General features: G+C 43.5%; 1 protein-coding gene across 3 annotated transcripts; it reads right to left on the reverse strand.

The window, feature by feature from the left end:
• Window positions 1-606: 606 nt before the first annotated feature.
• Window positions 607-24,595, reverse strand: RBBP7 (RB binding protein 7, chromatin remodeling factor). 3 transcript variants are annotated; one of them, XM_049643517.1, is made up of 12 exons: window positions 24,269-24,595; window positions 23,282-23,426; window positions 17,379-17,524; window positions 14,005-14,151; window positions 12,879-12,994; window positions 8,047-8,207; window positions 7,170-7,296; window positions 6,970-7,047; window positions 6,278-6,354; window positions 4,332-4,389; window positions 1,774-1,884; window positions 607-1,054 (listed from the first exon to the last, which is right to left on the reverse strand). In XM_049643517.1, exons 1-12 carry the CDS (start codon window positions 24,282-24,284, stop codon window positions 986-988), a joined length of 1,251 nt encoding a protein of 416 aa, XP_049499474.1. In that variant the 5' UTR covers window positions 24,285-24,595; the 3' UTR covers window positions 607-985. The 3 variants fall into 3 exon arrangements, with proteins under 3 accessions (XP_049499474.1, XP_049499473.1, XP_049499475.1); XM_049643516.1 differs by having other exon boundaries at window positions 14,005-14,178; window positions 24,269-24,594; XM_049643518.1 differs by lacking the exon at window positions 24,269-24,595 and adding an exon at window positions 23,711-23,949 and having other exon boundaries at window positions 14,005-14,178.
• Between the last annotated feature and the right edge of the window lie 1,389 nt (window positions 24,596-25,984).

The following is a 25,984-nucleotide window of genomic DNA, read 5'->3' on the forward strand; positions in this document are numbered from 1 at the left end:
TCAGGTGCAGTAATTATTTTAGACTTAACGGGCCACAAAGTCTTTGTAAAAGTCAGTTTTCGTTCTTCTAAACAACCTTGTAAAATTAAGTGTAGGGCGCTGGGTGGTCCAGTTGCTTAAGTGTCCGACTTCGGCTCGGGTCATGATCTCACGGTTGGTGGGTTTGACCCCACGTCAGGCTTTATGCTGACAGCTCGGAACCTGGAGCCTGCTTCGGATTCTGTGTCTCCCTCTCTCCCTCTCTCCCTCTCTCTCTAAAATAAACATTTAAGAAAAATGAGGTGTAAAAACCATTCCTAGCTGGCAAGTCTTACACAACAGGTTGGGGGGCGAACCTGGGTTTGTCCGCTTTGCTGACCCCTGCCATGTAAGCAATCAAGCTTTCGTGGGGGAGGGGGTGGGGAGACGTGGAAGATCAGGGTAGTTCTGGGTTTACAAGTCTATCGACCACGAACACACCTACCTTCTCCCTACCTTTGCAGTAGGACATTGTCCACGTACCCTGGAGAGAAAGTCAGTTCAAGGCACATACGTACCAGCTTTCTCACAAGACCGGACACACACATACATACTCTCCTACCCAGGTTCTAAAAGAATAAAACAGACTTTATTTTAAAACTTTATTTCTGCAAAGCCAATCAACAAGTGTTGGAGGGAAAAAGTGTAAAAGTTATTCTTGCATATCTGGGAACAGCAAGCACTTAGTTTGAGAAAACAAGGACTTAAAATAGTTGAATCAAAGGCAGTACCCTGCTACTTGCATTTTAAAACGGTGATGTTCTTTCTTAACATAACTTTCTTCCCTAAAAGCTACAATATGATACAGTACGCAATAGCTCACTTGAAAGTGCTAGAATCAGAAGGTAAAGAACGCCGTATGCCATCCCACTTACATGTCCTACTATACAATGCCTTTTTGGCGCTTGATAAACCAAGCATTTGTGTAGCATTACATTCAATAGAAACGTTTCTTGTACTTTGGGTTTTAAGATCCTTGCCCCTCCAGTTCCGATGTTGTGACATCTGACTCTTCGTCATTGTAAATGTTTTCAGCCTGGAGAGGACAACCAAATAAAAGCATAGGTAAAAACGCCTCATCGTTTTTATAAAATTGTCTAAAACAGCATGAGATAATTCTGTCTACACTTTAGGATTCGCCGGTCAATGGGTTTCAGTGTTGGAAGTTTTAAGGTTAATTTAGAGGTTTTCCCCCCACACTTTAATGAGGACACGCTGAGGTGGTGTTCTTATTCGCCAGTGTGTAAATCGCACCGCCATACCTAGCTGTCCACGTACTGCTTATTCCTGTCGTAACAAGTGTTTTCCAAAAGTATTTCAAGCATCATTTGGATGAAGCAGTAGCCCCGAAGTTAAGAGATTTGGCTGGTTAACAGCGCCTTAGAAAGGTCAGGTACTTAGTACTCCTCACCAGAGAACTAACTCAGTACCCTGCAAATGCTGCCTATGACGACAGCAGACACCGGACATCCAGCAGTGATGCCAAGAGCCCAGGTGAAGTGGGCAACAGTCGTGCAGAGCGACCAGATGCCGTGTCCACAGCTGGGGGGGGGGGGGGGGACGACACACACACGGGTTTCTCCTGACCTGACAGGTACATAACTGAACTAAAGACTGTTGTTAAAACGGACAAAAGTCTTTTAAGATTGTTTCCTTTCTGTATTTGGTGTGATATGCGCAACTTACAATAGAAATACTTTGAGTAAATAGTTTCTCTCTCCTTTTCATTCAGGAAAAATAAACATTTTAGCTCACCATTTGCCATATCTGCATGATGTTATCCTCAGACACCGAGCAAATGACCCAAGGTTCATTGGGGTTCCAACTAAAATCTGATATCTTGGCGGTGTGTCCTCCATGAATAAACTGTTAACAAGAGTTGAAAAATAAAGCCTTTGTTTCATATCTTAAGTTTCCAGAGCATCACTCTTGCAACGGAGGTTTAGAGGGAGGGGTTTACAGGCTTAGTAAACCCACCCTCCACTTATTTTGCTAATTTCCAAACCCTCAGAAAAGGTGACAGAACCTAACAGTGAATGCCTGGACACCCTCCACCTACATTTCCCAAATACTAATGTTAATACGTGTGTTTCCCTACACAGACGCACCTGCTGAACCACCCCTAAATAATTTGCCACACATCACCCAAAAATAAGGGTATTTTCCTACACAACTGCACTGCCATTTCCATACCTAATACATTTAACGTTAATTCAGCCTCATTATCAAATGTATGTAGTTAGGTACCAATATTTAAGGCGATAAATTTCCATAATGTTCTATTACAGACATTCTTAAAACTGGCCCACCTGAGGAGTCTCCTGGTTCTTCTCTGTAGGTCCCCCCAGGTGCCCCTTCTCCCCTTGCTAAAAGAAAGGCACACCTCCCAGCCACCCTCAATCTTTCCATGGCGCATCACTCAAGGTGGGGATTAAGAACCACCACCATCAACAACCCGGGCCGGAGGGGTGGAGCTCTAAAAGCAAAGCCCCAGAAAGGCCAGGCAGAGAGCTTTGCTATGAAGTGAAGGGGGCAGAGGCTCACTTCCTACAAGACACAGCCTCATGAGAGAGTACTGGGCTTTCCTTACCTCAGAAGAATCAGAAGAACCCATTCTCACAAGGACAGTACGAATACACGATTTTGAACAAAGAAGTCACAGTTCCCGACAAGTCTGATTTGACTCGTTTGACAATGAGGTTACAAGCAAGGTAACTATTTTACCTAATAATTTTTTCAGTTTAAAAACAATAGGAAAAAAACAGCTTTTCAAAATCACGTTAAGGGGGACATAAGAGAAAGTATGTTCAGACCACAGGCTTGGAATACAGAAGGAGTCCTCAAATCAAGATCCTGTTACACTAAAATTATAGTATCCAGTTTACCACAAGTAAATGTCCCTTGATTTCAGGCTCTCTTGTCAAAGGAGCAAAATCCTAGTGATTTCCTCAAGAACTACAAAATTGTTCTAGAACCAGAAGATACAGGGTATCCAAAAATAGCTGGAAATCTTGAAAACATACTAAGTGCACGAATCAGTCACAAAAGACGTTATATTCCATTTCTAGGAATTGTCCAGAACAGGCAAATCTAGAGACACAAAGTAGATCACTGGTTGCCAAGGGCTCAGGAAAGGAGCAGACCGGGAGTGGACAGAGTTCCTTTTTGAAAGGGAAATGATCTAAAACTGATTTGTGGCAATGGTTGGACGATTCTGTGAACATACTAAAAACCATTGAATTACACAGTTTAAATAGGTGAGCTGTATCTCAATGAAGGTTTTACCAAAATTAAGTACAAACAGCTGGGCGAAAACATCTTGTAGCAACGACTCAGCTAGAAAATACTTTAAAACCACGAAGCCATGCATCCCAAGACAGACTTTAGATTAAGCCACTCAATACAGAATAAACCATTTAGGTGCTATCATCTGTCTAGGACAACAGTTTGTTAAGAAATGCTATCCTTTAATCAGCAGGACACAGAACATGCTAGCACGTGAGAGTCTCCTTATACCCCTTTGCCACTTTCTGCCATTGCTGGTGGGCATGGGAACACATCGGACAAGGAGTAAGGGGATCTTGGACGTCCGTGCAACATGGAGGTTTAGTGAGCATCTTCTTTTAAAAGTGGTGGGCAAAGCACAAGTATACTAAAACTGAGTACTGGCCTAGGAACTAAAAACACGTTACAGAGGAATGAGTGACTATGTGCCAAGTAACTGGTGGAAACGAACGTGGATTCAGAGCGAGGACGAACCACTGTGAAGTCTGGCCATGCTTAGTAGGAAAGGGACTTAAAGGACGAAGACCGACAAGACAGACACACCACAGAAACCTCCCAAGGGCCAAGGAGATGTAAGTGATTCAATTAGGAGAGAGATGGTAGACCATGTTGGCACCAACAAGATCGAGAATGTCTTCATTTTCTGGGCAGGGACCTCAAAAACTCAGGTCACTAAAACATGTCTATATGGTTAGTGGGAAGTACTGCTGAGTATCAATACCTACCCCCCCACACCCCCCAAAAAAACCCTCAGAAATATTACCATCGGGAATCAGTGAGAAATTACACTATTTCCCAGGAACCCAACTGGTTCTTAGTGAAACATTCGTAAAAACCTACTGTGCTCTATTTACTAGTTTCAATAAATGTCAAAACCCAATCACAATAACCTTTAAGACCTCCAATTTGAAATCATCTTCAAGAGCTAGCGCTTGAAGTTCTGACTTATTTTCCAGATACATGGATCAATAACAAATTGTCCAATCTGCACATAACATTTCATCTTGCATAACAAAGCCAAAACATACCAGGAGTTCTGGAGGCCCATCTTCTGCGTCTTCTGCTGATTGTTCTTCTCCAATTTTGCTATTAAGAAAGAATATAATGCTCTCGTTATTGGAATTCTTGTAATGGGAAGAATGTTTGCAAAACCAGCATCAGCCCACAAAACACATCTTAAAACACACGCTAGAAACAACTTCTATACCGTATCCATGACGGTTTCTCTACTAATTACTGGTGGAAGGATGGGATGCTTACTTCCTGTAAATGATTTAAGAGCTGTTCGTAACTGAAGACCCCACAATGAAATGGCTAGTAAAAGTTAATTTACAATTCAATATTCAAATAAATACAATTCATTAGTCTTAACTGTGGCTGTTTACTGCATTGGATTTAAAAGGTGAAACAACACATCAGTCAAGGGAAGGCTGTTTTTTTTTTTTTTCCTTCTCTTAAATTCCATTTGTAGAATTTGCCAGCAGGCCCAACAGTGAAATCTCTTTACACACCAAATATCAGCCCTGGTATCTAGCCCCAACGTGGACTTAGCTAGTAATAACCGCTGCAAAGCAGCCGAAATACACAACCTTCCAAGTGATACTTTCTTTTTCTTCCCATTAAACTCAAACCAAACACATGGGACTGCTAGACAATTCTGTTTATCCTCCAGTCAGGAGTACCAATCGCTAACACTGACCTTTTTTGTTTTGTTTTAAATGAGAGAGAGAATGAACGAACAGGGAAGGGATAGAGACAGAGGAGAGAGAATCCCAAGCAGGCTCCATGCTGACAATGCAGAGCCCAATATGGGGCTCGATCTCACGACCCCAGAATCATGACCCGAGCTGAAATCAAGAGTCGGACGCTCAACCGACTGAGCCACCCAGGTGTCCCTAACGCTGACCATTTTAATCCATAATTTTATCTAATGTAATTTTAACAGTATGCAAGTCATGAAAGAATTTTAAGAAGAAATTTTATAATGCCTGCAAATTTATTACGGGCACCTATAGGGACAATTCGGCTGCATCGCTCCATACAACCACTAGTTTTAAGTTTCTAATTTTACTACTAAAATTGTTTTCAAATAAAACTGAACATAGTCAGATATCTGCTTTAAAGATCGTCTACATTTCCAAGATTCTATCATGGCCAGAGTTTGTTGCACATGAACACAGAACATTAGATGTTTAGAATACGAGCACTGTATTCCACAGTGTTTATGTCCTCTACACTGAAGGACCTGCCTGTCTCTGTAATTAAGGTGGCCTGAGTTTTAATAAACTAAAAACTTAGTCCACTTCAAAGCAATACATTTAAGTGAAGGTAGAAAACAAGTTATCTTTTGGTAATTTAATGATTTAAACTTAGGATAATGACATCTTAGAAATATATATAACTGAACACCTTTATTAATGGGTCTAAAGGTTCAGACAAAAAAAATAAAGGAATCTGAAATTCTTAGAATAGCTACTCAAAAATCAAGGAACTTTAAACACTGGGAGAAACTAGAGCCTGGGTGGTTCAGTTGAAAGTCCAACTCTTGATCTCGGCTCATGTCATGATCTCTGCGCTGACAGCACGGAGCCTGCCTGGGATTCTCTCTCCCCGCATCTCTCTGCCCCTCCCCCGCTTGCTCTTTATCTCTCTCAGAAGAACTTAATCCACACCCCCTTTCTACAGCAAGAGTGTCCACAATACAATTATCTGGATATTAAAACCACACACTCCCCCCAACTTCATGCCTGAATATCAACAGAAAAAAAACTGATCTTATCAATCTAGTTTGCAGTCCATTTGCTGATTCATTTCTATTTCACAGAAGAAAGACTCTTAAGGAAGGTACATGAAAGTTGCTTTAATATATTTGGCTTATTAAACCGGGGTTAGCAAACTACTCTCTAGTTTATTATTACATCATCTGCCAGATTAACATACTTCTGCAGTTTCTCGTCACCAGATTGTGAGTTACCTTAAATCCCACACGTTCAGGCGGCGATCAGTACCACTTGAAGCCAGAATAGTTTCATTATGTGGAGACCAGTGGACCTAAGTAATACAGATTTGAAAGTGTAAAGAATCATCTGTTCCTACATTTGTGGATAGTTTCTAATCCTTGAGATTTTCCCATGTCCTGTTCTGCAATACTCTCTGTGGCCTGCGGCCCTCCTTCCTTGTCCTAGCCTTTCAAGTGCTCTTAAATGGCCCATCTCCCTAGCCTGCCCCCCGAGGAGGACCACACTTCCCAATACAGGGGACCTCAGCTAGAAATCCCCATAAACTTACTCGGCCCCATAACCATCCCAGAATCTTGTAAACTTTTCAATGAAGTGCATCTTAAGCCTATCCAAATCTCCATTTGAAACCACATACAAGGTTTTGGTTTGTTTTTTTTTTTCCACTAGAGGACCCACCCACACTGGATACCTTAACTGAAGAATCCTTGGGTTTCAATTTTTAAACTGATCCTGTTTTGCAAGGTCTTTTCTACTTCTAAAGTAATAATCTCACAGAGCTCCCAGGTACTTCCCACTAGTTAACCTAGAAGAGGAACTTAAAAATATATATACATACCATGTCTGCTATAAAAGCAAAAAATTTTAAATATCCCCCATCCAAAAGTTAGTAAAAACCTGACAGAGACACCAGAAAACTGTCACGTACCTGAAAAATTTCATCTTTATGAGATTCAAAGGTATGGAGTTTTAATTTTAAATTACGCAGATCCCATAAAGCTACAGTCTGAAGAAAAAAATAAATGAAAAGGAATTCATTTCTCCACTTCACAGAAGAATTTTAGAGTATCTGATTATAGAACAAGGCAACTGGGTCCATAAACACCAAATATACAAAAACTTAGAAACCTTATCCGCAGAGCCAGTTGCGAGAATGAACTCGCTGTAGGGATTGAACGACAGACAATTGACCTCGGCAGTGTGAGCGTCCACGAGGTGGCTCGGCTTGGAGGTGGTATTGGACCTGGTGTCCCATCTACAACACAAAGGTACGAGGCACACAGCACAAGAGGAAGCCACCCGACCCTCCCCAGCTTGTCACACGCTCACACTCGTTTCCAGGTCCACACTGCTCCACACCACCCTATCTCCGCTATGCTCGCCCCTTTAGACACAACCCAACCACATACAGAGCTGCCATCGGACTTCCAACCACTAAAGGACATATTCTAAACCTACGGAAAATAAACTAGGGCTATCATTCCTGGTTTCGTGTTGATTAGATTCCTGTCTTAATTACCAACTATTTCAAGCATATGCCAACTACTCCGTAGAGAATGATGTAATAATTTGATTCCTACAACCTAGCCTTGTCAAATTTTACTATCTGGCCATATTAGCCTCAGATATTAGTTTACGAGATAAAACACATGACAGGTGACTGAGCGCAGCCCTGTGCTGTGACCTGATGCAATCATTCTTAGCGCTCATCTTCAAAGTCACCTTGACTCCCAATTTTGATATTTACCACTAACCAAACACGTTTCTTCACATTTACATTTTCTTTTTTCAAATAAAAATTATGTTCATTCATATAGCACAGTAACTTTTATGCAAAAACAGCCATTATATGGCTTCTTGTATGTCAATTCTACCTCACTCAAGTTTTTAACGCCAGTATAGAGCTTAAAAAAAAAAAAAAAATCAAACCACATGCCACCAGAATCACTGATGGTCTCATACAGGACACCCATATACGAAGACCCCACTGAACCTTCCACCTTACATCATAAGTTTCTGATCATCAGCAACAGATCCAAATAATGACTCGTGTAGCAGATGCCAGGCCACATCCTCTACGACAGCTGAGTGGCCAGTAAAGATGGCTTTAGCGTCCACAATCTTGCCTTCCTTTGGTCCTGCATTTATATCCCACAGACAGACAGTCTAAAGGAAGGAAAAAACAAATAACCTTCGTTAAAAAATTATTTAACTATAGGCGCCTGGCTGGCTCCGTTGGAAGAACATGCGACTCTTGATCTCAGGGTCATGAGTTCGAGCCCCACGCTGGGTGTAGAGATTATTTAAATAAACTTTAAGAAAACTATTTAACTATATAAGAGGTAGAAATAAACACAAGGGAGAGGAAATGTAAATAAAAGTAAAGCTTCAGAAACAGAAGAGTGTATGGTTGTAGTATAGCTTCCATGATCTGAGATGCAGGGGCAAGGAAAGGAAACGGTAACAGGGACGGGGAAACCGAGCATGATGGCAGCAAGAGACAATCACATTTGAGTTTCCACCTAGATACAGTCAAGTATCTAAAAGTCAAGTGTCTAAAATTCATCTAGATTACACAATGCAACACTGAGAGCCCAACATTCCACATCTACTGAACAGAAATTCACATCCTAAAAATTCAAGCAAGGTTGGGAGACTGGGAATTAAAACTAAAACATGCCTCTTAAAAAAGCAAAGAGACTAAGTCTCACTTCACAGCAGAAACCACTACAGAAACCACTACAGCACATTAGAAAGTGAGACAGGTGGATAGCCCAGAAACCCCAACTAGGCTACTTTGAGGGGCCAAACCTTAGGGCCTGCAGACAGATCCCCACAGTGTACTCCTCAAAATATCAGCAGAACCCAAGGAGAGGCCACAGGCCTCAAAGATCACAGATCAGCAGGCTCTGGGAGTGGAGTCTTCTATTGACAACCATCACAAAGAGGAAAGACTTACTGTTTATGAAAAAAAACATTGTAAGCTATATAGGGCAATGATTATCATCCAAACAATTTAAGACAAAGGTAAGTCCATTAAGGTATATTTGCAGTAATACCACTGACACTGGTATGGGATTCATCTCTCTCTTTTTTTTAACGTTTATTTATTTTTGAGACAGAGAGAGACAGAGCATGAACGGGGGAGGGTCAGAGAGAGGGAGACACAGAATCTGAAACAGGCTCCAGGCTCTGAGCTGTCAGCACAGAGCCCGACGCGGGGCTCGAACTCACGGACCACGAGATCATGACCTGAACCAAAGTCGGCCGCTTAACTGACTGAGCCACCCAGGCGCGCCATGGGATTCATCTCTTTTAAAATCACTTTCGAGGAGGCGCCTGGGTGGCTTAGTCGGTTAAGCATCCGACTTCGACTCAGGTCATGATCTCACGATTTGTGGGTTCCAGCCCCGCATGAGGCTCTGTGCGGACAGCGCAGAACCTGGAGACTGCTTCAGATTCTGTGTCTCAGTCTGTCTCTGCTCCTCCCCTGCTTGCGTGGTCTCCCTCAAAAAAATGAATGTTAAAAAAAAATTAAACATTAAAAATAAACATTAAAAAAAGTTAAAAAAAAATCACTTTCTTATCTGAAAGAGTTTCTGCAACAAAGCTATTTCCCAGTAGCAGCTATTTACCCATGAACAAAAAAGTAGTTTTACATAATACACACACCTTAGCCTTTGTTGATACGTACACACTCAGATGCAAAATTTACAAGCACTGAAGAGAAAGGAACATGCAGAGCTCTTGCCATCCTCCCCTGCTCACTTCAGAAGGATCCTGGGAAGATTAGCAAGATGCCTGGCACATACATGCAGAGCCCTTGGGAAATGTCAGCTTTTATTATGACTAGCAACTCCCAGCCTAGTGTCTTCAAAAGGCACTAGTAATTAAGTTACTGAGTATAACCCATCCTCCCTGTTTTGGAGACTCTATCACACCCACTTTGAGGGAAGGGGAGGAAAGCCTCCCTTTGGAGAACTAAGGGAGACCTTGCTTCCCAGCCTCCCTTGTGACTGGGACATGATGTCAGCTCCAGCAGTCTGACAAGGATTTTGAACTGTGACCATCAACAGGGAAATCTGTTGTCAGGATTGCAAGCGTGGGGAAGAGGGAGTGGAGTATAACATCTACCAGCCTGATCTCTGAGTTGTGGATCTGACCTCTCCTCTCTGTTCTGGACCATTTTCTAGCCATTACAGCAATTCTGTGAGCTACCCTGCCCAATGTCCTCCTGATAAATTCCTCTTCTGTCTGCATCAGCCAGAGTTGGTTTCAATTGCCTGCAGCTAAAGAATCTTGACTGGGCCAATTATCTGCCTTAAATATTTAGAAAAACATCAACAGAAATTGTGACCAGTAGAAACATAAAGAAGGTCTGTGATGTGACAGGTCCTGTTCTAGGCAGGAGGATATACTAAGGAAGAAGGCAAAGAACCTGTGGCCAAGTTATAAAAGATTTCAAAAGCTCCAGAAGTCTACTCTCAACTCTGGGGGGAGTCATAGCAAACACGTTTTGCTTACAGTATGTGTTCCATGAAGGAATGTATGGAGCTGCAGGTGGCAAGAATGCTACAAACACTGGGGGCGCCTGGGTGGCTCAGTTGGGTAAGCCACCGACTTCGGCTCAGATCATGATCTCGCGGTGAGTTTGAGCCCCATGTCGGGCTCTGTGCTGACAGCTCAGAGCCTGAAGCCTGCTTCAGATTCTGTGTTTCCTTCTCTCTCTGCCCCTCTGCCTCTCATGTGCTCTGTCTCTCTCAAAAATAAACAATTAAAAAAAAATTTAAAAAAAGAATGCTACAAACACTGATCTACAATAATAACAGGATCACTTTGCATTTGTGTGGTACCTTTAAGATACTTGTATGAAGGATGCCAAGACAACTCAATAGGTAAATATTAGTCTCCTCAACAAACAGTGCCAGAAAAACAGGATAATCACATGCAGAAAAGGAACATGAACCCCTACCCCACACACAAAACTAAACTCAAAATGGATAAAGGACCCACCTATACGCAAGATTTAAAAGTATGCAATTCTTAGAAGAAAACATAGATGTAAATCTTTGTGATGTTGGATTATATGTAATGGTTTCTTAGGATACCAAAAGCACAAGTAACAAAAATAAAAACTAAACTGGACTCAAAATTATTTCTGTGCTTTGGAGGACATCACCAAAAAAGTGAAAAGACAAGCCACAGAGTGGGAGAAAATCTTTTCAAATCTCATCTGATAAAGGACTGGTATCCAGAATAAAAACAATTCTGACAACTCACTAAAAGAAAAAACCCGATATTTAAGGGGCACGGGGTGACTCAGTCAGTTGAGTGTCCAATTTCAGCTCAGGTCATGATCTCACATTCTGTGGGTTCGAGCCCCACGTCAGGCTCTGCACTGACAGCTTGGAGCCTGGAGCCTGCTTCAGATTCTGGGTCTCCCCCTCTCTCTCCCTGCCCCTACCCCGCTTGTGCTCTCTAATAAAAAAAACAAAACGAAACAAAACCACAAAATTTAAAATTCGACAAGGAATTTGAATACAATACTTCTCCAAAGAAGATCTATAAATAGCCAATAAAAACATAAAAAGATACTCAAAATCATTAGCCATCAGAGAAATATAAATCAAAACCACAAGGAGATACCACTTCACACCAACAAGGATGGCTCTAAGAAAAAAGAGACAATAACAAGTGCTGAGGAAGATGTGAAGAAACTGGAACCCTGGGGTACACACTGCTGGTAGGAATGTGAAGTGATGCAGCTGCCGTGGGAAAGCATGGCAGTTTTTCAAAAAGTTAAACACAGAATTACCATATGACCCAGTATTTCCACCCCTAGGTAATGAAAACCTACATCCACACAAAAACTTGTACAAAAATGTTCACAGCCAACATCGTTCAAAATAGCCCCAAAGCAAAGCAAAACAAACAAACAAAAAAAACAAAGCCCAAAGTAGAAACAACCCAAATGTCCATCAACTGATGAACTGGTTGTTCAGCCATGAAAAGGAGCGACGTACTGACCTATACTTCAACATGGATCAACCTTGAAAAACTTATGCTAAAAAAAAGAAACCAGACAGAAAAAAAGCACATATTCCATTTATGTGAATTATCAAGAATAGACAACTCTGGGGGTGCCTGGGTGGCTCATTCAGTTAAGTGTCTGACTTCGGCTCAAGGTCATGATCTCGAGGTTTGGGAGTTCGAGCCCTGCCCTCCATCAGGCTCTGTGCTGACAGCTTGGAGCCTGGAGCCTGCTTTGGATTCTGTGTCTCCCTCTCTCTCTCTGCCTCTCCCCTGTTCACGCTCTCTCTCAAAAATAAATACACATTTAAAAAATTATAAAAATAAAAAAATAGACAACTCTATAGAGAAAGTAAATTAGTGGTTGGCAGGAGCTGAGGGAAGTGGGGAGTGACTACTTAATGGGTCAAGAGTTTCTTTTTGTGACATTCGATGAAAATGTTTGAGTTAGTAGTGAAGATTGCACAGCTTTGTGAATATACTAAAACCCACTGAAATGTACTCTTAAATAAAAAAGTTTTTTCAATGTAATTTCTATTTGTCAGGTCTCACACTTCACTGTTTCCATTAGATATACTTTTAAATAATGGGACACCTTTTGCCCACCTTCCTTCTAGTCTAAGGCTGCTTCAAAAGAGCTCTGTGGAATCCCAAGGCTCCACCAGGGCGATATGATAACCATTGCTCTAAATCCTGTAAAAATGTTATCACAATAATCAGCAGCACTATCTTAGAACACCTCCTGCAGTGCAGAACTCTCCCTGACAGTCTTTAAAGACAGGAGATTGGGAAGAGTAAGTTTCTCACATGGTCGTCTGATGCACTCAGGAGATGTCCACTCAAATTAGAATTCCAGGAAAGACCATAGCCTTCCTTTTGGTGGCCTCTTAACCGAAGATCGGGATTACATTCTCCACTTGGGTCTAAAGAGAAAAAGAAACACATTAACTACTAAGTGATTTTCTGTTTATCAGAACTAGTAAAAGCGATTTTCATTCCTCACTGAATGAGCCGTAACGTTCATTATAATGCCTGGAAAACACCACATATGAATGACGACTTAGGACTTGGTCTGACCCCCAGCCACCCTGAAAAGCTGTTCTGTGCTTCATTGCAAATACTCAATGCAAACCAAGACTCATGACCATAAAATGACTAGTTCCTCTGCAAAACCTAGTACTAGCTCCGACACAAAACCCTGAAAACTACAGCTGTTCCCTCAAATGTGAGTGGCAGCAACCCTCCCACGGATCAAATTGTTTACAACTTTCTTGTGAGGAAAGAGTTAACACGGCAGGTCTGGTTGCTCAGCCCTTGCACGTATCCAGGGTAGCCCACAACCATGACTGACCCTTAGCCACCCCCTAGGAATGTGACCCTCACAAAAATCGTCATCACTGACATGAAGTTGTGTACGCCCAGGGCAGTGAGGCATGCGGCAGCAGCTTGTCAAGACTTGCAGGATTGTTTGGCGATTCATGATGTACCTGGCTTCACTGCTAGGGTCCCGAGTTTCCCTCAGCATGGCAGGTCAGAGCAGGATGTGCCTATGTGACCAGACCTCTATAAAAAACGCCAGATCCGGAGACTCAAACAGGATTCCCTGAGCAGAGACATTTATCACATGCCCCTGTGGTCTGCTGCTAGAGAAAAAGCACGTTCCGTATGGCCCTGGTGGGGAAGGACTCAGAAGCCTGCGCCTGACCTCTCTGGACTCTGCCTGATATGTATCTTTTCTTCCTGCTTTTTGCTCTGTATCTTCTGCGGTGATAAACCCTAGCCAGGAGCATAACCTGCCGGGAGGTCCTTCTGTTCAATCAACTGAATTTTGAGGACGGTTAATAGAGTCCCAAAATGTTTAAACCTTTAAAAACCATACAGTACACTAGTTTCAAAAATGTTGGAGCAATGGCCTGATTTCATTACTACATACCTGGCTTAGCAGGGTGCTTTGTATAGTCAAAAACCAGCACATCAGAAGATGGTGTTTTTGTAGCAATGATGTGAGGGTTCTGCGGCATGTAACGAGCACGGTTTACTTCTCCTTCATGGTTAATTTTAATTTCACATTCGATTTTTCCTGTTACAGAACCAAAGCCACCAAATTCTAATGTGAGAAGAAAGAAATAAACATACACTTACGATTAAAATTCACCAGTCATTTAGTTTAATACACCCAACAGATTTTAACAGAATACAACATAACCAGAGAACACAAAAATAGGGGTTCAGTTGCCACTTTGAAATTAATTTATTCTCAAAGCCCATTTGGAATGGAAAATGGTAACGCTATTTTCTGCAAGTTTCACCTTGGATTTAGAATAATTAAAAACTGGCCTCTTTCAGTTGTGAAGAGGATGTAATTATTCCTAAAATCAGAAATCCATACTAGCTAACCCCCAACTCAACTCTAAGACACAAATATGCTGGCTCCACCAGCATACCTAATTCAACTGCTAGTGGAGTGCCAAAGCTAAAACGAGGGGGCTAACCTACCTGGCGTGTGAATAAGACTATAGTGTTGAGTAGTTATTAAAAAGGCCTTGGAAAAGTAACAAAGTCACATAAAAAGTAGAAGAACCTCTGAGAAAGCAGCAAGATGATAGCAGAAAGAATACAAGTAGAGAACATCTAAGCAGATAAGGACAAATGAGAACATTTTCTTTTTTGTGCCCATAGATTAAAAACTTGAATAGTTGCTGACACTTAAAACGTTGGGAGGCTCATTATAACTGTATCATTTCTTCCTGACCTATATTGCTACTTCCTTGTCCATTCCTTTTTTGTTCACCCTGTGTCTCGGGTTAGGGAATCACAACTCAAATGCCTAATGGAGCCAGGGAGGTAACAAGTAAAACAGACTGGCCAGGGCCTGGAGGAAACAAACCGAAAGCAGCAAACCATTTCTGTTTCAGCCAGCTCTTGCTATATGGGAATGCTTAATGAACACTGGCTCCCATGGTTTAGTATTGGTGTTCAGCCATTCTTCTCCGTGGCAAACAGAGCTTACTACTCTGTGTGGCTGAAAATCATCTCTCATTCCCCACAGCTACTCCCACACAACCATATACAATCGCCTCTTTCCCTCTCAGCACTTCCCTTTCCATCGTGTCAATGGGAGAAATGTTCCCTAGCAAAGACCACCCCTCCTGATCCTGACGCTGTTCCAAACCTGCCCCAACTTTGATTTTCAACCCACCACCCAACCCCCCTCCCTTTGTGGACTCTAACAGCTCTAACACTTCTATATAAAGACACTCAAGTCCCCCAATTCCTTTACTTATTACAACCTGAACAGCTCTCCTTTTTTAAAAAAAAAAAAAATGGATTTCTAGGTAAGATTTACTTCGAACACAGGGCTTTGTTTTCTCAAACTTAAAAATTTGAAAAAAAAAAACCCACTATTTTAATACTAGTATCCATTACAAAATACTGTAACTGAAAACAGAAACAGGTATTAACTGAATTACTTCAGTCACTTGTTAGAATATACTGAACAAGTGACTTCAGTAACTTCATATATCCATAGGTTATGCAGAGGGACTAATTCTTAAGCCAAGGGTCCAATAAACACATACTTCAGGATTAAAAGCCACTAGAAATTTCTGATTATAACAATATTTACAGAAATAACGCATAAAGTTATAGGGAAACGGACTGTGAATTATGGGAGTGGCAAATGGAGTAAATCATTTTGGAAGATAGTTTTCTACTATTTTAAGTGGACAGTGAATACACCATACGACTCAGCAATTCCACTCCACTAGATAAATCTTCCCACATGTGTATAAGGGGACATGGCAAGGATGTTCACCGAAGCACCATTTGTAAATGCAAAATACCACATACACGTAATCCAACTGCCCCCAGTTGAACAATGAATAAAGTAAGGTTTAATCACAGTGGAACATCAAACAGCAGTTCAAAGAAGACAGGCATCTACATGGCACACACACACATTATCGAATGAAACAAGCTGTAAAAAAAACCCTTCATATTTACTACTGTATGAGTAATAACAGTTAAAAATGGCACACTGATTTTCAGGACACAGTGATAAAGTCTTCAAGGAAAGCGGGTCAGGAAAGGGGTATGGGGTGGCAAGACTTTAGCTATAAAATATTTTATTTTCAATAAGAAAAAAATTAAAGCAAATTCCTTAAAATGTTAAGATGAAACCTTTTAGGGCTGTGCAGAAAGCACTAACCCAGCAGGTCTGGCTGCTGAGCCCTCGCCGCTCTGAGGGACACTGGGACCATGAATGACCCCTGGCCGAGTCCTGGGAACACAGACCTCAGAATGTTCTTTCCGTTACTGATGGACTGATGGTTCTGTGGTGTACACCTGGAGCAACAGACCATGCTGTACCAGTCTGTCAGGGTCGCTGTGCACAAACATCAAGATTGACGATATGCACCTGGTTTCATTACTGGGGTCCTGAGTTTCAGCTGTCTTAACTGGCTGCCAGCAGGATGTGCCTGTGAACCGCCCCCCACCCCGGCCTCACATCCAGACACTCAAATGGGTTTCTCTGGGCAGGAGAGAGAGATTCCGCACATGTCCTTGTCGTCTGCTGCCAGAGAGAAAGTACATTGTGTGCGGTCCTGGACGAGACTTGTGCCAGACCTCCCTAGACTCCCTGATGCGTATCTTTTTCCTGTTGCTTCTCCTCTGTATTCTTTACTGTAACAAATTTTAGCCATGAGTATAATTTGCTATGGAGTATTGTGAGTCCCTCTAGCACAATGACCAAACTTGGGTGATGGTGGGAATACCAAATCAAGGGAATATAGGTTTGACAGGGTAAAAAAGGAAGTCAATAGCTTCCATAGAAAAACCACTGTTAACTGTTTGGTATGTATGCCTGCTTTTTCCTATGCACACGCAACACATATTATTCCTTTTACCAAAATTGGTACTATAATCACACAGAAGTTACTTGATTTATCTTGGACATCTTTCCATACAAGAGCATATAGACTTGCCTCATTCTTTGTGAGTCTATGTAAAATTTCAGATTTACCTCATTCTTAACAATTGCTGCATGGTATTTCAAACATACCATAATGTGTTTAACCAATTCCCTATGAACTAACATCTGGGTTGCTAAATTGATCCTAATTTTTCCATCTTGCAAATAATGTTATATCATGAAATCTTTGTGCACATGTGAGCAAGTAGTTCTATGCGATAAAGTCCTAAAAGTTAAACTGCTGAGCCAAAAGAGATTAGTAGAAAACTGTAATAACCTATAACTAGAAAAAGGCACACTCCCTCAGACACCAATAGAATATATGGTATACCTACCACCCTTCTCACTGTCACAGTGGGAAGCATCAAACTGTGCATCATCGTTCGGAATATGGACTCGAGCAACCACAAGATGATTCTGCTCATCAGACGTGTGAGTCCCCAGCACTAGCCAATGAAGGGCATAATCCTTTCCTTCCGGTCTGTTTAGGAAAGAAAATAAGTCACACTAATCCTACAGGAAACCAGTTACTAACAAATGCAATCCATTACCAATCTCCATACCCATGATCATGACTTCTCACTTAAAAAATATCTTCCAACTTAGTACATTAGATATTCCTAATTTTCCAGTAAGAGACAAGATAGAATGTTAAGTTTAAGCATCGAGTCCAAAAAACTGGGTTTAAATCCTGAATCAAACTAAAATTAGCTATATGCAATTCCTTAAATCACAACTTCCTGTGGGCCTCAGTGTCTTCACCTAAAAAACAGGTTATGAGGGCAAATGGCATAATGAGAAAACGCTTTATTGACGTTCACGGTGCTTAATGTTGGAGGACCAAGATGTACAGCTCTGGGCCCCAACACTAGACAAGTTAGGCTATTTATATTTGTTCCTAAATTTTAGTTGTTGAAAGGATTTAGTGGTTTTTAAAAGAGGTGTGAGGGTTGCTTCTATGAATGTAATTTAGTAATAACTTAATTTTTTAAATTGTTTTTAATGTTTTATTTATTTTTGACAGAGAGAGAGAGAGACAGAGCATGAGCGGGGGAGGGTCAGAGAGAGAGGGAGACACAGAATCTGAAGCAGGCTCCAGGCTCTGAGCCATCAGCACAGAGCCCGATGCGGGGCTCAGACTCACAGACTGCGAGATCATGACCTGAGCCGAAGTCGGACGCTCAACCGACTGCGCCACCCAGGCACCCCAGTAAGGTGTCCGACTTCAGCTCAGGTCATTATCTCACAGTTTGAGTTCGAGCCCCATGTCTGTCCCTGCGCTGACAGCTCAGAGCCTGGAGCCTACTTTGGATTCTGTGTCTCTCTGCCCCTCCCCCGCTCACACTGTCTTTCTCTCTCTCTCTCTCAAAAATAAACATTAAAAAAAATTTTTTTTAAATTTTAAAATGGTGAGATTTTACTAAGATTTGGCTTAAAATAAAAAAGAACAATAAATACATATACAACTCCAAAACCAGAACAAAGCAACCATGGTTAAGCAATAACAGCTTGTTTGAAAAAAGACAAGAGTCTTAGTTGATGTATGTTCAGTGCCCAAGAACAGCATATGGCTATCAAAAAAGATAGTTCCATCTTAGGTGAACTTACATGGGGAGGGAGAGGCAATGCATGGGAGCACTCACCCACTTAAGTTTAAATGAAAAAAAAAAACATACCTAGAAAATAGACTCAAAGCAACTGTACTTTAGGAGGACTTAGACAAAACGAAATCTGTTCTGTACAGGGAATACTAATTCAAAACAAAAGGGAACTTCAACAGATCTCAGTAGAACCATTTGAAAAGAAATGGAAATGCTTGGGAGAAAGGAGGCACCACAGAGCAATGTTAAGGCTGACATAAAAGGAAGTCACTTTTCATAGGGTTAAACAGAAATAACAGGTTCTAAGGAGCACGGTCCCAACATGGAATGGAGGACCTGAAAAATTCCTCGACTCTAAATTCAATTTGGGTTTTCCCTAACACTATAACCATATAAGGATTTTTCTTTTTTCCTGTAAATCTTTTCATCTCCATCATTAAAATACAAACCTATTTTCCTGAACCAATCAATATTACAAGGTTTCCCTCCAAGGCTGGAGGCACCTAAAGCCACAGAAGCACTAATGTTAAAAGACCTTGTCCTTCTGCAGCGCCAGCATCTTTTGATCACTCTGACTTCACTGCTAAGAAATTTCTCTAACAATAACAGATTGTCACAAGGTTATTATTCTCAGAAGCACTGTCTTAGCGGCAAAAGACTGACAACAACCTAAATATCCATCAATAAGGCACTGGTGACATAAATTATAGTATATCCATAAATGGAATTCTGTGGAGGCCTTAAAACAGGAGAGTGTATTGGGGAGCCAGGGTGGTCAGTTAGGTGTCAGACTCTTGATTTCGGCTCAGGTCATGATCTCCCAGGTTTGTGGGTTCAAGCCCCTCATTCGGTTCCTCGTGCTGTCAATGCGGAGCCTGCTTGGGATTCTCTCTACCCCCCACAGGCTCTCACTCCCTGTCTCAAAAAGAAACAAACTTAAAAAAACCCACCAAAACCCAAGAGTATATTTAAGCATGCTGATAGGAAAAAGTCTCCCATGTAAACCACCAATTGAAAAGTCAAGTGAATAACTTGCTACATAAAAAAAGATGGAGGGGAGAGGCACCTGGGTGGCTCAGTCGGTTAAGCGTCCAACTTCAGCTCAAGTCATCTCACAGTCTGCGAGTTCGGGCTCTGTGCTGACAGCTCAGAGCCTGGAGCTTGCTTCAGATTCTGTGTCTGTCTGTCTCTCTCTCTCTCTCTCTCTCTCTCTCTCCCTCCCTCCCTCCCTCTCTCTCTGCCCCTCCCCTGCTCATGCTCTCTGGGTCTCAAAAATAAATAAAAACATTTTTAAAAATTTATAAAAAAGATGGAGGGGAGATATGTATAATGTATTTTATTCTGGCAGGAAGAGTTAAAAAAAAAAAAATGACGGTCTCTGCTCTGGGTAATGAGACCAAGAGAATAGGGGACATGGAAAGGGGATTTATTTTTTTTTACTCTATGCACTTCGTACCATCTGAATTTGAATGATTACAAAGCGTTTTAGGTAAAGACTTAAGTTAGTCTCAATATGTTTAAGAAATTATCTAATAAAAGATATGGGTTAGAGGTGCCTGGGTGGCTCAGTCGGTTAAGTGTCCGACTTCGGCTCAGGGAATGATCTCGCGATTCTTGAGTTCAAGGCCTGTGTCAGGCTCTGTGCTGACAGCTCGGAGCCTGGAGCCTGCTTCAGATTCTGTGTCTCCCCCTCTGTCTCAAAATAAGTAAATATTTAAAAAAAAATTAAAAAGAATAAAAGATACAGAATAAAATTATTTTCTTTTATTAAAATTTTTTTAATGTTTTTATTTACTTTTGAGACAGAAAGAGATAGAGCATGAGCAGGGGAGGGGCAAAGGGAGAGGGAGACACATAATCTGAAGCAGGCTCCAGGCTCTGAGCTGTCAGCACAGAGCCCGACGCGGGGTTCAAACCCACAGACTGAGATCATGACCTGAGCTGAAGTCGGACGCCCGACCAACTGAGCCACCCAGGCGCCCCTAAAATTATTTCTTAAAAATACCTAAATGAAAATTTTTACAAGGCAAATCCACTATGTGGACAACTAACGAACTCAGTTTAAGGACAATAGCTTAGAAAGTACAAGTAGTTACTGGGAAGTATGTAGGTAGAAGGCAGGCCTTCCTTATGAGGTTGACCAGAGTCTAGTTCCTCAAAGACCCAGGCAGTAAGAGCAGCCAATATTTCCACTGTTCCATATAGTAACAAAACATAGTCACATTCCCTTATACCCAAACAGAATCCTGCAAAGCACCACACAGCTATCCTCAACATCCAAGAATGTAGGCAGGCTGGCTGCATTTTCTTGCATTCCCAGAGCCACTGCACACCCCACAACCAGACCCCACTTTTCTTTGTAATGCAAAGAATACCATGGAATAGATAATTTAAGGTATTTTCTGTTCTGTTCCTAAGTGTTCATATGCAAGCAGTATCTGGGAGGATGCCTAGCTGGCTTAGTCAGTGGGACATGCAACTCTCGATCTTGAGAGTTGTAAGTTCGAGCCTCACATTGGGTGTAGAGATTACTTAAAAATCTTGGGGCACCTGGGTGGCTCAGTTGGTTAAGCGTCTGACTCTTGATTTTGGCTCAGATCGTGATCTCACAGCTGGTGGGAGGGAGCTCCACATCAGGCTCTGTGCCGAAGTCCCAGAGCCTGCTTGATATTCTCTCTCCCTCTCTCTCTGCCCCTCCCCCCAAACTATATTATAAAAAAACCCAAGAAAATAAAAATCTTAAAAAAAAAAGCAGTATCTGGGCTAAGAACATAGAGATCATTTTTAAAATTGTTACACAAAACATATCACAGATAACATTTTTAAAAGACTCGAGTAAGCAGTTTGCACTGAAATCCAAATGGAGAAAGTTACTACACTCTAATAAATTATTTCTCAACAATGGGATGGGAAAATCAGCATCAGTCACCACTTACTGTGTACTTACTCTGTGCCAGCACTTTAACAGTGCCTAATCTCATTTAATGCCCTCAAATACAGGCAGTCAGAACCTCAAGCACCTCCATTTACACATCAGACGACTTGGGAATGAATGCTGACCAACCTGCCCTAATTTGGGTACTAAGAAGTAGGGGGCAGGATTCGAACTCAGGTCTCTAACCTTACAGTCTCACCCACCCCCACTGTTTTCTACTGTTCAGGTAGGTCAGAAAGATCCAAGAGAATATAAATTAAGCTGTTAAAGTTTTTAATTTACTTAACAGAAATACACAGAGTCAAATGTACATGGTACTCTAAAAGAGAACCTGAATACCTTCAGGTATTTGATGCTCAAAAGTGTTATGTCAATGCTTAGAAGTCTCCATTATTTATTTCTTGGCTACTCTTCCCACATCTGTATATTTACACTGTGATTTTTGGGAACCCCAATGGAAGCCCCTACCTGTATGTAGGACAATGTTTGCATATGGGAGTCTGACCTTTATTTTATCTTATAAGATTAACTGGGTCTTGAAGTGCCTCAGTGGCTCAGTCGGTGGAGTGTCAGACTCTTGATTTCGGCTCGGCTCATGGTCTAACAGTTTCGTGGGTTCCAGCCCTGCACTGGGCTCTGTGCTGATGGTGTGGAGCCTGCTTTGGAGTTTTCTCTCTCTGCCCCTCCCCCACTCATGTTTTTCCCCCCTCTCTCAAAATAAACTTAAAAACATTAAATACAATTAACTTGCTCATATTTTCATAACTTGTCACAAAATCCCCTTCATAGACTAGTGTCGTCAATCCTCATTAAGTCATATACTCACATTACCTAAATTGAATAGTTTTAAAGTTCATGGCCAAATTCCTACTAGAAAAAGTGCAAGCATATGAGAAAGGTAGTCTAGTACAGGAGTTACCTCAACTTTGGGGCACCCAGATTGGGCTCAGAATCCCACTTCACCACTTACCAGTTGTGTGATCTTGGGCATGTTACTTAGCTCTATCCCAGTTTCCACCACAGTAAAAGGAGGATAAAATCACAGTACTGTTCTGAGTATTAAACCAAATTAGCAGGACACAAAACTCTTCACATGGACCATACCCTATTCTAAATGTTCAATAATGACAGCAATTATTGCCAGAGAAATTTAAGAAACAGCCGAAAAGAACACTCTTACGAAGACCAACAACAACCTCAAAGTGTTTTCCACGCTATTAGCCAATAACCTCTTTTCTTCAGTGAACTGTTGCTAAATTCTTTTCCCCTTTGTCCATTAAAACCTATTCATATTGGGGGCTGATTACATGAGTGTGCTCGCTTTGTAAAAATCCATCAAGCCGTATGCTTACGATTTGTGCACTTTTCCTGTAAATATTCTATTTTTCAATAAAGTTTTAAAGAACTCCATTAGTCTAGGGCCCCCCAAAATGCTGCTCTGTATTGAAACCCAAGAAACAATGTTAGGTGTTTTCTACAAATATCATTAAACGCACACATTCTTTACCCCCTTTTACACCCATGCTTACATGTCAGAAATCATCCCACTAATCACTCAAGTTTTGAGAATAAAAATCACCTGCCAGTTCATCCAAGGGCTAAATTGATTACACGCTCATGTTCTATGTGTAAAATGCTGAAATTTGGAAATTCAGGACAATAGCTAAATTTACGCAAAGTAAAAGTTGCCAGAAACCCTTACTTAGTCACTTCAGGAAGCCACTGAACGGTAAGACTCGGCCACTGAAGAGCATGGGTCATAACCAGGTCATACAGAAACGGCGTATTCTTCTTCCAGATTTTATACTCTTCATTGATGACACGCTCCTCCACAGTATCTTCAAACACTGAAATTTGGAGAAAGCCCATACAGTTAAGCGGCTGAGAAAAATCGAAGTCAGAATCTGTACACAGATGCTGGAGGTCACCTCGAGATGGCCACACCTAACCTACTCTTTAGCTTTACATCTAATTTGGACGCAAACTAACTGCTCTTCCAGAACGCGGAGAAAATATTTATTAACACCAGGAAGCTTATTTTTTGCACCTAGAAGTCAATACCGCTTGTGTGTACAGAATTGAGTAATTACACGGACAACGATTCTGTTTTGCCAGTTACAGCTGCTCGCACCTGTTCTAAGATGACGACTCGTACGTACAGGGGCTCCACGACCCACCCGGGGAGCCGAATCCACGTGTAGCAGAAACCCCTCGGCCCGCTCCCTCCATCCCCCACCAGGAGCGGCCTCCGCTCCCACGAAGCCCGCGTCAGCAGCCATAGGCCGGCGTGTTCCAGAATCCCCCGGACAAGGGCCGCGACCCTGAAGAGATCGACGCGCGCGCGTGGAAGGAGCTGCCGTGCCCGCTTTCCGGCGGTGGAGGCCGCCTCCGCCCGAGAGCCAAGGGCGCCGGAGGGAGCGCCGCCGCCGGAGGGGGGAGGGGAGTTGGGGGGGCGGGGGAGGGAAGGGGGCCCAACCCGCGGCCCCGCGCCCGGCTCCGGAAGTGCTCGGAGCCCTCCGCGCCGCGGTCCCGTCCAGCGTAGGCCCCTCGAGGCGCGCGCCTAGCCTCGCGCCCGGCCCCGCCCCCTGCTCCTCACGCCAATTCGCGCCTTTCGCCGGCGCGTGCCGCGGCCTCGCGCGCCCGCCGCCCCCCGCAGTCCCGGCGCGCGCCGCCCCGCAGGGCCTCTTACTCTCTTTACTCGCCATCTTGCGTCGGGTCGTTCGCCCCTCGCCGCCGCCTCGGACTCCCCTCGCTAGCCAACAGCAGCCCAACCACAGGCGTTCCTGCCTCGCCCAGGCGCGTCACACACTTCTAGCTCTCGAAGCGGGAGCTCCGTCTTACAGCCTGGGTGCTCCCCAGACGCTGCGTCCTTCTCTCCTGCCTCCTCCCCGCTCGCGGGTACCGAGGTCTGAGGCGCTCTTCTCTCTCTCTCCAAACTTGGAACGAGACTTTTCAACCCGCGCCTCCCAGCCCGCCCAGGCAGCTGAGCGCAGGCGCATCCGCCCTGGGAAAAGTGAGAGGCGGTGGAGAGGCGGGCCTGGGAGCCAACGGCTCCATGCTTTTGACCAATGAGGTGCGGCAGGCGGGTTCACGCGGCGTTTGGAGGCGGGCTTCTGGGGGTGGGCGGGGCGTTCCGCGGCAGGAAGTTGGCGAAGCGCAGGCGCGAGGACTCGCCCAGCGCTCCCAGGGCCCGGCGCGGGGGCGGATGGGGGCGCGCGGGGGTGGGGCGGATGGGGGCGCGGCGTGCGAGCGGCGCGGGGGCCGCGAGCCCTGAGGCCACGGGGCGTGGCTGCTTGCAGAGGCCGAAGCGATGGGGTGGGAGGGGGGTAGGGAGACTGCCGCCGCTTAGCCAAGCAAAATCTCACAGCGAGAGAGGAAAATGGTTTCTAGTCTCGAGAGATTACTGTGCCCTCAAAGCCTCCCCGATAATCACGGGCATGCAATTCGGTGCACCCTGAAAGGTTTCCTTTCCAGCCGACTGACTTTTCCTGGGGCCCGGTCGAGTGGAGGTGGGGTTCGTTGGAGGCGAAGGGAATCTTTTACAGAGAGGCCGCGGGCGTTTTCGACTGCTGAAGCCGCCGGGCCTCCCTGTTAGGCTAAACCTGCGGCCTGTGCTGGCACAGGCCGCCAACGGCCCGAAGTTGACTTGAATTACATTTTCGTTTGTTCGCGTATTTGGGTCTTTAAAATGATTTGCGGCCTCTCCAACTGCAGAGAATTTTGTCCCTACCCCGGCGTTCTTGTCTCCGTCCCAGGCCGGGACCCTGCTGAGTCATTCTTGTCACCTGCAGGGGTCCCAGGGCAACCCCTCTCCACGATTGGCGAAGCTGGGGAGAGCTGCCCTAAGCTGACCCGGGATGGCTTGCTTTGAGCCCTGCTCTACCTTGGAACTTGGTAGCCCTGGAGGAGTGCGTTCGGGCGCGGGGGTGAGGAGAAAGTGGGCTGCAAGGCCAGATGGGCCAGGAGCACAGGGTACGGGGTAGGGGTAGGTGGCCGAGATGCCTACGTGCATAGGGAACCTCAGTGTGCATCCAGACTCTGGGAGAGGCTCCCCCTGCAAAAGCACCCCGGAACATTTGCTGCCTTTATATTTTCCAAGTGCGACCATGGTGATTCTCAAGCGAAATTGTTCAGTTGCCCCTGTGATGCCCACTTTTCTGATTGGGAAACACACTCAGACGTTACTGTACTCGATGGCAGAACCAGTAATATTACCTTATATAGAAATTTATTGTGTGGTGCCTCTGCTTTCCAGTAGGTTACAATTCATTATTATAACACTCTGCCTTCGTGTCGGGCCTAAGAGACTAAAGCTGGGGCAGGGCCGGGCGGGGGAGGGGGGGCCGCGGCTGGAAAGGGACGAGGGTTGGAAGGGTGTTTAAATAGTACAGTTTTCATATTCTAG

This window comes from Panthera uncia, chromosome X (assembly GCF_023721935.1).
Source record: "Panthera uncia isolate 11264 chromosome X, Puncia_PCG_1.0, whole genome shotgun sequence".
In the NCBI taxonomy this organism is placed as follows: Eukaryota; Metazoa; Chordata; class Mammalia; order Carnivora; family Felidae; genus Panthera; species Panthera uncia.

What these genes read in the sequence shown, in the direction of transcription:
- RBBP7 (XM_049643518.1), bottom strand. Translation starts at nt 23,858, where the DNA reads ATGGCTGCTGACGCGGGCTTCGTGGGAGCGGAGGCCGCTCCTGGTGGG. An exon ending in TGAGTGCATCAGACGACCAT is followed by an intron (nt 8,208 to 12,878) that starts GTGAGAAACTTA and finishes TCCTTCCTTTAG; the next exon opens with ACTGTCTGTCTGTGGGATAT. An exon ending in ATGGGCCTCCAGAACTCCTG is followed by an intron (nt 1,885 to 4,331) that starts GTATGTTTTGGC and finishes TCTTGTTAACAG; the next exon opens with TTTATTCATGGAGGACACAC.